Source organism: Aquila chrysaetos, chromosome 23 (assembly GCF_900496995.4).
Source record: "Aquila chrysaetos chrysaetos chromosome 23, bAquChr1.4, whole genome shotgun sequence".
NCBI lineage: Eukaryota > Metazoa > Chordata > Aves > Accipitriformes > Accipitridae > Aquila > Aquila chrysaetos.
Genome location: NC_044026.1, coordinates 16,758,006 through 16,770,477, shown reverse-complemented (window position 1 = coordinate 16,770,477; position 12,472 = coordinate 16,758,006). Strand labels below are relative to the sequence as shown.

The window sequence follows — 12,472 nt, the reverse complement described above, 5'->3', positions numbered from 1 at the left end:
AGTCAAAACATAAATCCCTGCAGCAGATGAAAAAATTACCAATGATGAGATAAGCTGCTGTTTCAGAAGAGACTGGAAGACTGGAGAGGAAATGAAGGTGCTACAGAGATTCTGTATAGACAGTATAGTTGAGACCGTGTGGAGGAAAAATTGGACTGGTAGGATAAGTTGAGGTAGTAACAGCCACAAGCAATAAGACTTGGTTTGCTGGCATTTTACCTTTTCTTGTAATGTACAAGAATTATTACATTTTTGTTACATTTTCTTTTCTTCTTTGAATCCCTGAGTATTTTAGAAAATAGAGGACAATTAAAAGAGTAAAACTAAATTACTTAGATTCCTGTAGCATTTCTTTAAAAGTGTAATAACTTCTGGGGGAACCTGTTTTCGAGAGATCATCAGTTTGTCAACACTGTTTACTCATTCTTCTCAACCTCTTAATTTTTTTTTTTAGTTGCCCTTATTGCAGCATGTGGGACATTTCTCTCTCTTTTTTTTTTTTTAATGGCACTGGCATATGAAACACTACTTAAATGACAAATTCATTTCACCTAACTTTATCTAGCTTAGGTGAAGTTTGGTTGTGTACGCCAGAGTTAGCAACTGTAGTTATTACCGCCATTACAGTGGGTTAAGAGAACCCGGTTTTTAGGGAGCATGACCTCTCCCAGCCATTCTAGGCATCTATTTTGGAAAAAAGCTCTCTTTGTCTCTACATTGACTATAAATGGAGCTTGAAGTGACCGGTTTAGGTATAGATGTCTACATCAGGTCAAATGAATCATACCCTGAAAGTTGTACTGGATATTCCCGGTTACTGAGAGCACTGATTTTGACAGCAGTTTTGTAATAACTTGTAGAAGTTGTTTCCGTCTTTTGCAATACCTGTGGGTTCGGTGAAGTGTCTGATGAAGAAGCAAACACTTGCAGACTTTTTGGCTCTGCCTAAGTGAGGAACTAAGAGCGCACCTTGCCCACAGGCAAACATGTTGCAACATAAAACGCAAATAGCTTGAAAGAAAAATAGAAGCATTAAAGACACAGCTCTTTATGTGCCCTGGAGGAAGAGGAGAAACTGGCAAGACCTTTGTAAGACAATTCAGGGAAGACTCATTTGACACAACCGTGATGACACTCATATTATTGGTGTTAAAAGTCTTGACTTGTCACAAAACGTACTTTGCTACAGATGTAATTAAATAATGGACAAAATAGTTTAGTACCAACAAGGAAACAAGTTCACATTTAATACGTCTTATTTCACGTTTTTCTAACAGGACAGTAGTTCAGAGTCAGCTCTTTGAGCATGATAAATATCTTACACAAAAAAATAAATTAATCAATAATGTTTGTATATACAAAAGAGGACAACTGGTAAAACTTAATCGCAGTTGCTGCTCAACAGCAATTATCTCAAAGACGAACCTCTGGTTATATATGTGACAACTAAGACTGTAATTCAGCTGGTTCGTATAACAAAATAGTGTGGCTGCTATAGACTAAAATTAAATTCTGCAGTTCCTTGACTATAAAATCGCTCATGCTGCTGTCCTTATCTCTTGACTGTGCTCTTGTTCTGAAACAGCACGGGAGGGATTTATCCTGTCAGGATTTTGTGATAGTGTTTGCGGTCGCTGGAAATCTGTACGAGAGAGAAAAAGTCCCACTCAGCAGCAGGAGGATGACAGCTACAATCCCGATAGGAATGGCAGCACCAGCTTCCTGCGCCGCTGGGCTGGAGGGCATGTAGTAAGAAGGAGGAAAAGCGATGCTCTGGTTGTGCGTTACAGAATAGAAATTCCAGCTCACGGGAATCAGGACGCACAGACCAGCGAGTATGTAAAAGCAGCCACCCGCCAGGAAGAAATGGGTAATGAGAGTTTTGCGAGTGACTCCCATATAAACATTCCTCAGAGCAAATATTGTGGCAGTCACTCCCAGCAAGCCCATGAACATGGCGATCAACAGGAGACCCTGAGCAGCATAAATTTCGTGGGGGATGGAGGAGTCATAGCCACTGAATTTATGGCAGAACTGTTCTTTATAGCCAGGCGAGACGTGAAGGTAACTGATGAAGCAGACTTTCCAAATCCCCACCCAGGCAATGCCAGAGGAGATGATAGTGGTGTTGTCCACATGCCACACTCTCCACTCCACAATTCCCATTGAAATGGTGCACAGGATCCAGCCTACCGTACCCAGAGCGAAGGCGGCTAGCTGGAGGTGCGAGCTGCGGGCCAGGGAGCTCATCCTCTGGAGGTCTTCTACTCTGTCCCGGACACGGTTGCCATGCGAAGAGAGGCACTGGGAAGAAACACAGTCTAAAATTACAAAGGCAATTATTATTTGGGTGAATAGGTGAACCTGGTAGTGAAAAAGAAAAAGCAGGAGAGAATATGTGCACGGGGGGAGGGTGGTAGTCATCTTTCCCCAACTGAGATGAATTCTTGAAGTTTTAATGTCCGTAGACAAATAGCATCTAGGTTTTAATTCTGTATATGTCATTGTATCAGAAGGAGAAGAAAAGGTCTCTGATTAGCTCCCTTTACAATCTCCTTTTTACATTCACAAAAGGAAACTTCACATCTTTTCCCAAGTTATCTTCTTCCTCGGTAATTAACCATTATGCTCGAAGATCCTTATACACATTACATGTAATAGGAGCCCTAGGGTTACTGGCTAGTAGAAACTAAATCTGACAAAACCCGCAGATCCTGGCTGTCGCAAGAGATCCTACGAAGCAGCGGCAGAAGCCGCTCTCCTCTCCCCTGGCAGCCGTGTTTTCAGCGCAGCGACCCAACCTGAGCAGACCTTCTGCTTTTGTGCTGCCTTCACCGAGAGCTGCTGGGACCAGCGTTAGGCGGAACGCGCCGTAGTTCAGAGGCATGAGCAGATCCAGGCCACAAAGCCTAATAACGACCACTGAACATTGACCTTTTTTAGATTATTTTACCGTGAATGCATTAGCAGAAACACTTGAATTAATCAGAAATACGTAGTGCTGTGTGCAGGGGCTGGAGCCTGGATGTGCTGCCTTTGCTTTCCTACCCTCAAACATTAACCAAGATTACTTCAGTGTTTTACCTTTGCAAATCACACTCATTCATAACCTGCCCAGCTTCTCCAGTTCAAATCATCCTAATGCTGTGGTGGAAAAGATTTTAGTCATTTAACCTAGCAAAAGATTTTAGGTTTGTTTGCTGACTGTACATTCTAAGTGCAAATTAGGGTTTTATTCTAATAAAAAAAAAAAAAAATCTGTTAATTTCCTACATCTTTCATACAACCTTCTGAACAATTATAGGAATGATCTGTGATTAGAGAAGATGTGGCCTTGAATTTATTATGTAGATCTGAGAGGTTCTAGGGATCTTTACGAGTTATCTAAAATACCTTTTCTGCTGCTCCCATTGCATTCAAGACTGAAGAAATACTGTACCAAGTTCACTCTAATAATAAGATGACAGATCTGCAACTTTTCTAGCAATAACTTTTCTATTTACTTATCTTAAACGAACAAATTCAGTTGGTGATACAATCTAGTTGCAAAAATCCATCTGTGGAAATCTTAAATAAAAAATATCTTCATAACAATATGGCCTTAAGCAAACACTGTCCATCATCTCATACTGGTGCCCACCATATACTTACTTCAGTCCTGAAGCTGATGCCAGTGATAACAGGATGGGACAAAATGAGTTTTGACGCCAGCCAAACACGGCAACATCTGCAATTTTATCGTTTTGGCCTCCCCATTCATCTATGTATCTCCAATAGGACTGATTTCCTGTGGGACATATTAATCTCCATTATTGCAAATGTGCATTTAATCCCTTCCTGCACAGAGGAAATTGCTCCAGAATAGCCTTCTGTGTTTTTATCTACTTAAACCAAAACCAATTTATAAATGGTTTCTCAATCTGCTACATTATTTACAAAGTGATTGTAAACCCCCCTATCTAATTAAGAGTTCTTACCAGCCATACAGCATAGTCGCCCCACAGGGTATTATGAATGGTTTTCTTTCTGCCCCAGTTCCACATCAAAACAGCGTTGTTTCTGTACACGTCTAGGGGAAGATGCTAGACCGAAAAAAGCGTGATCAAAGGAGTCCTGCGCTGACTCCCTTCTGCTGCTGTTTGAATCAGCTGAGCACACAGAGGCCAAACCCGAACCATATTAAAATACCATTTTGTGCAGAGCCCGTACTTCTGTAACACTTTTGGTATACATCATAAACATTCATTTAAACCACTTGCTGATATCAGGGTCGTAGAAGATAGGCAAGCAGGCCGATCCGTGTCATTGAGAGCTGTTCAGAGTATGGTATCAGTGTATTATCTTCACGGATTGAATTTGCCCACCTGTCTGCTCACAGAATTAAATGAGATTGTATCCGTGATTACCGAGCCCTCTACCAAACCTTCATGTGCTAAGCTACTTAGAATGGTGTCCAGAATTGAATTATAAAACTAAAAAATAGGAAAAATTCTTTTTTTTCCCCTGTGAGATTCACAAAACATACAGAACAAGCAAACATGCAGGCTGAAAGAATTCAAGGCTTATACAAAACCTCTGAAAACATAGGAGAATAACCAGCTAACACAGATGGGCTGTAGATGAGGTACCAAATGTCTAGACACAAAAAATTGCTTATGTAGGAAATGATTCATTTTGGCTCATTTCTCCACACCCTGCCCACTGGAGCTTATTTGACGTAAGGTGGTATCACTGACTTAGAAACAAATCACGGTGAAAAAGAAATACTTCTGAGATCGATGATGGAATTGAATTACAGTTCTCAAACTTGCCTGTTTTGTAAAGTCAGACAGAAGCCTATGCTTGTGACCTCTTGGAATTAAGAGTCAGGAAGAAAATAGGGAACAAAATATCAAGGTGAAATAGTTAGAGGAATTTGCTTGCCGTATGAAAACACGTCAAAATTAAAGCAAAGATGTGGCTCCTGGTTGCAGCCTCTATCGTTATGAACACTAATAAGCACCCCATAGGTTTTGCTCACGCTGTAGGTATCCTCAGACGAGAACAGAGAGGTGTCACTTGCCGGAAGCGTTCGTTTCAAGGGAAAGTTTGGGATAAGGATGCGTTTAGTCTCAAGTGTCCGGCACAAACCCTCGGCCTGCCCCGGCCGCGGGTCGCGGCACCCACGGCACCTCGGGCGTCCCGGGCCCAAGGGTGTCGGGGACCGAGGGGGAAAGGGTTACTGGACCGAGGGGGAAAGGGTTACTGGACCGAGGGAAGGGTTACTGGACCGAGGGGGAAAGGGTTACTGGACCGAGGGAAGGGTTACTGGACCGAGGAAAGGGTTACTGGACCGAGGAGGAAAGGGTTACTGGACCGAGGAAAGGGTTACTGGACCGAGGGAAGGGTTACTGGACCGAGGAGGAAAGGGTTACTGGACCGAGGAGGAAAGGGTTACTGGACCGAGGGAAGGGTTACTGGACCGAGGGAAGGGTTACTGGACCGAGGAGGAAAGGGTTACTGGACCGAGGGAAGGGTTACTGGACCGAGGGAAGGGTTACTGGACCGAGGAGGAAAGGGTAACTGGACCGAGGAAAGGGTTACTGGACCGAGGGGGAAAGGGTTACTGGACCGAGGGAAGGGTTACTGGACCGAGGAGGGAAGGGTTACTGGACCGAGGGAAGGGTTACTGGACCGAGGAGGAAAGGGTTACTGGACCGAGGAGGAAAGGGTTACTGGACCGAGGGAAGGGTTACTGGACCGAGGGGGAAAGGGTTACTGGACCGAGGGAAGGGTTACTGGACCGAGGAAAGGGTTACTGGACCGAGGAGGAAAGGGTTACTGGACCGAGGAAAGGGTTACTGGACCGAGGGAAGGGTTACTGGACCGAGGAGGAAAGGGTTACTGGACCGAGGAGGAAAGGGTTACTGGACCGAGGGAAGGGTTACTGGACCGAGGGAAGGGTTACTGGACCGAGGAGGAAAGGGTTACTGGACCGAGGGAAGGGTTACTGGACCGAGGGAAGGGTTACTGGACCGAGGAGGAAAGGGTAACTGGACCGAGGAAAGGGTTACTGGACCGAGGAGGAAAGGGTTACTGGACCGAGGGAAGGGTTACTGGACCGAGGAGGGAAGGGTTACTGGACCGAGGGAAGGGTTACTGGACCGAGGAGGGAAGGGTTACTGGACCGAGGGAAGGGTTACTGGACCGAGGGAAGGGTTACTGGACCGAGGAGGGAAGGGTGACGTCCGGGAGTCCCGGCAGGCGTTTCCCGAACAAAACCCGCAGAGGTTCCGCTCGCAGCCGCCGAGGGAAGCTGGGCGCGAGCTGCAGGGGGCGTCGCCCTCCCGGGTTGGACCCGTCTCGGCGGCTCGCGTGCTGGGAGAGCGCGGGGAAGGGGGAAAGACGGAAAAACGGGAAGGGGGGGGGGGGGGGGAGGGAGGGAAGGGTGAAAAAGAAAGAAGGAAGGAAGGAAGGAAGGGTGAAAGAAGGAAGGAAGGAGGGAAGGAGGGAGGGAAGGAAGGAGGGAAGGAGGGAGGGAAGGGTGAAAGAAGGAAGGAAGGAGGGAAGGAAGGGTGAAAGAAGGAAGGAAGGAGGGAAGGAAGGAGGGAAGGAAGGAGGGAAGGAAGGAGGGAAGGAAGGAGGGAAGGAAGGAAGGAGGGAAGGAAGGAGGGAAGGAAGGAGGGAAGGGTGAAAGAAGGAAGGAAGGAGGGAAGGAGGGAGGGAAGGAAGGAGGGAAGGAAGGAGGGAAGGAAGGAGGGAAGGAAGGAGGGAAGGAAGGAGGGAAGGGTGAAAGAAGGAAGGAAGGAGGGAAGGAGGGAGGGAAGGAAGGAGGGAGGGAAGGAGGGAAGGAAGGAGGGAAGGGTGAAAGAAGGAAGGAAGGAGGGAGGGAAGGAGGGAGGGAAGGAGGGAGGGAGGGAGGGAAGGAAGGAGGGAGGGAAGGAAGGAGGGAGGGAAGGAAGGAGGGAGGGAAGGAAGGAGGGAGGGAAGGAGGGAGGGAAGGAAGGAGGGAGGGAAGGAAGGAGGGAGGGAAGGAAGGAAGGAGGGAGGGAAGGAAGGAAGGAGGGAGGGAAGGAAGGAGGGAGGGAAGGGTGAAAGAAAGAAGGAAGGAGGGAAGGAAGGAAGGAGGGAAGGAAGGAAGGAGGGAAGGAAGGAAGGAAGGAAGGAAGGAAGGAGGGAAGGAAGGAGGGAAGGAAGGAGGGAGGGAAGGAAAGAAGGAGGGAAGGAACCAACCTCATAGCAAGAAGAGTGACAGGGCCGGGCAGGTGGCTCGGGCTCACAGCAGCCCTGACTTTAGCAGTTCCCTTCCTGTAGGTTTCAAAGAGAGAGGCATTCTCTTCGAAAAGGAAGAATTTGATCCATCACTAACTTGCCATTTGTATAAAAAAAGGGAAGAAATAATAGTTTTTCATAAAATCTTTTGGTCCCTGTGCAAATGCCCTCTCCGGCCTTCTGAGAGAAAAATGCAAAAGTTCAGTCCCTACGTGTTTAGAGCTATACTGGATAAAATACAGTTCAAAGCCCAGGTGATATGGCAGTCTGTGCTAACACAGACAGCATTGGCATTATCTATTGGCTAGCTTCATACTTCGGTAATTATATAAATATTTTGAATTAATTTAATTAGTATAGAAAGATTACCTATATGGTCTGAATAATACGGTGATGTAACACTATATGAAATTTCCTAAGGCATATGAACTCACATTCAGTCAGCTACAGGCAGTCTTCTGAACAATTAGTTGGTGTTACTGGCATGCGGTTCTTGATGTGGAAGCTCACTCAGAGCTGCAGATTTCAGCATTCAGAGTTTGCGTGCCAGCTATTTCATGGGATGGAGGTAGCCTACAAAGGCAGACTTGACAGGAGGAACAAGCTAGGTCTACGTGGTGTGTGTGCCAGTGGACAAAAAAACATGACTGAAACCCCTTTTCACCCAAAGAAGCAAGAGAAGTGTGTTAAGAGGCGGCTACAGTTCCATCTCTCGGTGTCCCATGATTTCATCAACACTTTCATTTCAAATCCATTCAGTCCAATCCAACAAGCATTCTAGCAGCTTCTGGGGACAGTCTTTGGGAAGTCTAGACACAATAGCTAAAAATGGAGAGTTGCTTCTACAGGCTTCTCACCTAATAGTCCCTTGCTATCATTTTTTCTCTCTTAATACACCTTTCAATTCCTTCATTAGAAAGGGCTTTCCTTCATAGATGTATTTTTAACTAAATACCCTACCTGAGTAAAAACAAAATGTAAACTTGCTAGCATTCAATCGAAATTTGCACAGGGAAGACAGAAGCTAACCGTAAAAGATGACACATGCTAGTGAATTCATCCAAATACAGAAACTTGAAGGATCCTTTTGTCTTTATTGCTTATTTTTATTTAAATCAAGCACTGCACAGTGGGTAGCTGTTTATGAAAAGTGTGTTGAGCCATTGCCCGTATACTTCAGGGGTGGAATGAGACAGGACTTTCCTCCTCTCAGTTACAAGAAACAGATGAGGATGCCCAGGAGCTCTGTTAACTTTCCTACAGCTGCAAGCTTGCTTCTAGGGGAAAAAATGCAAGCAAGCTGCTCTCTCAACTGCCAAGTGCTTTCGCAGAGGTTTTTTTTGGGTCATCTGTGCATCGGGCTTACCTTTAAAAAGACTAAAATGAAATGCTGCAGTCAGTAAAGGTCAGTTCTCTCTGGCCACAGTCCCATCTCCTGATGTTCTCAGCAGCAGGAGCAAACAGAAATGGAGCTATACTTGAAATTTTGTCAACGCTTCTTTTACTTCCAGTAATTGCTAGTGACAAAAGGCTGGGGCTATGATATCAGTTCTCAGAGTAGAGAAACCTAAATGGCACCAAATGCATTTCACTTGTGGAATTAATATTGGTCCTCTGAAAAGCTGTTTAAATTACATGCAGCAGTCTATATGCATCAGCTGGGTTTCAGATCTGCTTTCTAAAACTCAACCTGCCTTAAGCTCCTGAAACAAAGATTTAAAAAACCCTGCAGGTAAATGCAGGGAAAAAAGCTAGCATGTTTTCTTAATTAGTGCATTTAAATATAAATGGGCCTCTCAGGTTACTGGGTCTCACACTCCCTCATGGGGTGAGGGTCTGTGCCAGGGGCTGCCCAACTTGTAGGGTGGCATAAGAGAGTCCCACCACGCAATCACCTGCAAGACTTGTCTTTAAACGCATCATTTCACATGATGGGTTGAGGGCCAGATGGCACTAGCTTTCAGCGGCGTGGAGTTTGCAATTTAGCAGAGGTCCTTCAGAGGTTGGTGTGTGCTAGGTAATACATTCCCCAGCAGCAGCATCCCCTCTGCAGTATCTCCTGCCCTTCTGGGACCTGAAGCACCAGGCAGAGCGGGATGGGCCGGTCATCGACACCTGGAACACGAGGTCTCAGACACAGAAAGAGGCTGCAGGGAAGCGTGAGATGGAGCTGGGGCTTGTCATGGGAATTTGTGGAAGTCTTATACAAATTGCATGATCCTTGACATGATACTCAAAGACTGCACTAATGCTCTAGACCCTTGAGTTCAGGTGTGTCTAGAAGAGAACTTCAGAAATGTTTTTTACCCTTCTGTCATCACTGTTTCACAGCACAGCTCTGGTTGAAGTGTGGCTTTATCTCTAAGGTTACCTTCTTGCTGTGGTCCCTGCCACAAGAGTTGCCAGCAGTGGCTGCTAAATCAGTCTATTCCTAGCTTCTTCCAAAGACATTGAAACAAACACTCAGTGTAGCAATTCTTTTGCTCCTATTTTCTTAGATGCAAAGTTTGCATTTATGACCCCTTCCTTGAATACAGTCTCCCTGACATTCATGAAGTCTTGAACCCTGATGTCTCATATTTGGGTTTCAGTTGTCACAACCATACTTATTTTCAATTAGAAAAGACAAACTAGTAGGGCATAGACTCTTAAAAGTCATTCCAGAGAATCGCCAGATTTAACACACCTTATGTACCCCTTTCCTCCCAAATGCCAATATCCAGTGTTACAAACTCTGCTGCTTCCACTTTCTCATTGTGTTTCAAAACAAGGAAACCAAAGCAATCTTCACTTCTCTTCCATCAAGTAAGAATACATTGAAATTTAGCTGTGTAAAAGTTCTTTGCCTATTTCAGGAAAAGATTTTGTTTGATTTGCTTTGGTCGTAGGATGAAGAGAAACTGATACACCTCACTGGTTTTTCAGGCCCTAATTTACTTTTCTGTGGCCGAGCTTACCTTAAGCTCTTGTTAAATAAGGAAATGTCACAGGCTTGTAGGCAGTGAGATGGCGGTAGGCTTGACCTAGGACCCACATGACCCCGTATTATCATAGTTTCTACAGATTTGTTTTGCCTCTGCCTTGAAGGGAGCTCCATTTAGAGCCCAAGTAGAACAGTTTAGGGACATGCCAGGAACGAGAGCCCCCCAAAACCCAAGGCAGATACTCTGGCTGTGTTGAGACGGGATCCCCTCAGGAAGCTTCAGAAAGCAGAGGGAAGCCCAAAGGCTTGCCCGCTGTGGGTGTCTGGCACAGAGAAAAGAGCACTAAGGGGTCTGAAGTGTGACTAAGGCAACCACATCCAGGTCCCAGAGAGCTCACACGCGACTGGGAAGACGAGGGCACTGAGTACAGGCGTGGGGCATGGGAAGATGTCGCCCAGGAGGAGTCGCCTTCTACCGAAAAGAACGGGAACGAATGCTGCCTGGTGCCTGCGGGAGAAACGGAGAACACCCGAGGCACCCAGAGCATCGCCTGGACGTGCTCACGGGCAGCCGGTCGGGAGGCAGAAGCGTTGCCCGTGCCGACAGCGCGTACGGAACTGCCTACGGAAGGGGGAATCGGAGAGCACGCGACCTGCACGCAGCAACCTGAGGGTGAGGTTTTCTTCGTAGACGTCGGGTGGGTGGCTGAAAGGAAAGCTTTCCAAAAGGATAGGAGACAATACTTGTTTCTTTGTAAGTGAGAGCACAGCTAAAATGAAAAACACTAAAAAGATGTAACAATAGAAGAGCGAAGTGTGAATCTCCCTGTCTGCAGCCTGTCTGCCTGTTGAAAGATGATTTTGCTTTAGGAATTCTACTGCAACTCGTAACCACCTTGAAGAGAAAGTTCATGATAAACTCTTCCTATATAAAATACACAGTTATTTTTCCCAGCTCATGTAAGCAGGAATCGATTTATTTCCATTTATTTCATGTTTTAAGCAACTATTTTTGCTTCAGATGTTGCCAGGCACCGCATGGATTTCGAAATTAACGTTCAGATCCTGCTTTTGTAAAGTTTTATAGCCTAGATACAGCTTTATTGGTCTATACTGGATATGGTTTACTAACCAAGTCCTTTGTTCAATCTAAGTCTTGCAGCAGAAAGGGAGTTTGAAAAAACCCAACAGCAGAGTAATTAAGAAGGTCTCTTCTTAGCAATATCCCTATGATTTAATGCTTGAAAACTTAATTCTTCAATTCCCAGTTGGGAAAACATTCTTTATAGGAAACAAATAAATATTTAAATCTCTCTCCATCTGTTCTCTATCAGCACTTCATAAAATAAGTCATATTAAAAAAAAGGAGACTTACTTCTGTGAGTCTGAGAGTTGCCTAAGACTTTGAAGCAGTGTCAGCTGGATGAAGCAAGTTCCAGAAGAGAGGTGGAAAATAATGCCCGTGCAAATTGTCTGACTTGTTACTCTACCAAGTAGGTACCTCACGGTTCCTCGTCACTCTCTCACTAGGTCAACAGAGATGTAGGAAGTCAGTTAATCATTAACATATTATAAAAATATGAAAGCTGTACCATATGCCATTTTTTCTAATTGCTCTAAAACACTTACCAAGGTATATAGATAACTCCCATGGAAATTCAGTTTTCTGTAAGACACTTTCTGAAAATCTGCCTTTGTGATTACATGATCTTCCAGCCTGAGACCACCACGATGTCCCCGCCTGAAGGACACAGAATTCTCATCTGAGAGAGAATGAAGTGATTTCATAACCCTTTCTTCTTTGTTAGAGTTTTCCTCCTGTGCTTATGCAACCCAAGTTAGTGCAGCTCTGCAGTGGGAAGAAATATAGGGGAGAAGGAGGAGATTTTCCCAAGGAGTAAACGCAAGCTGAACTGGTCTCTTGTTGATACTTCTGTACAAACAGCACCATGCTTGCTATCTCAGATACTTTTAAAAAAACCCCAAAAACCCAACACTTTTTTTTTTTATTATGTTATGTTTGCCTTGCTTTGTGGTTTTCCCATGAATGTTCTCACAATGGTTCTTACAAACAGTAAGAGAGTTCTTAACTCCGTTCTGGTTTCTCCTCTTTGACACCTAGCATAAACTATGCTAATCACCAAACGGCGCACTGGCCCCTACAACAGGGGGACATTTCCAGGGCTGGTGTTGAAAGACGAGGAGGTTTATTTCACTGAAGCATCCCGAAATGGGAAGCCCTCATTGAAAAATTCTCACCTGTAACACGCACCATGGCTGGTCATTGCCACCACTAAA

At 45.2% G+C, this 12,472-nt stretch overlaps 1 protein-coding gene across 1 annotated transcript; it reads right to left on the bottom strand.

Moving 5' to 3' along the window:
• Positions 1–1,184: 1,184 nt before the first annotated feature.
• Positions 1,185–11,642, bottom strand: CLDN34 (claudin 34). Its single transcript, XM_029999107.2, has 3 exons — positions 11,550–11,642; positions 3,652–3,787; positions 1,185–2,304 (listed from the first exon to the last, which is right to left on the bottom strand). The coding sequence occupies exon 3, from the start codon at positions 2,248–2,250 to the stop codon at positions 1,606–1,608; it is 645 nt and encodes a 214-aa protein (XP_029854967.1). The 5' UTR covers positions 2,251–2,304; positions 3,652–3,787; positions 11,550–11,642; the 3' UTR covers positions 1,185–1,605.
• Positions 11,643–12,472: the final 830 nt, after the last annotated feature.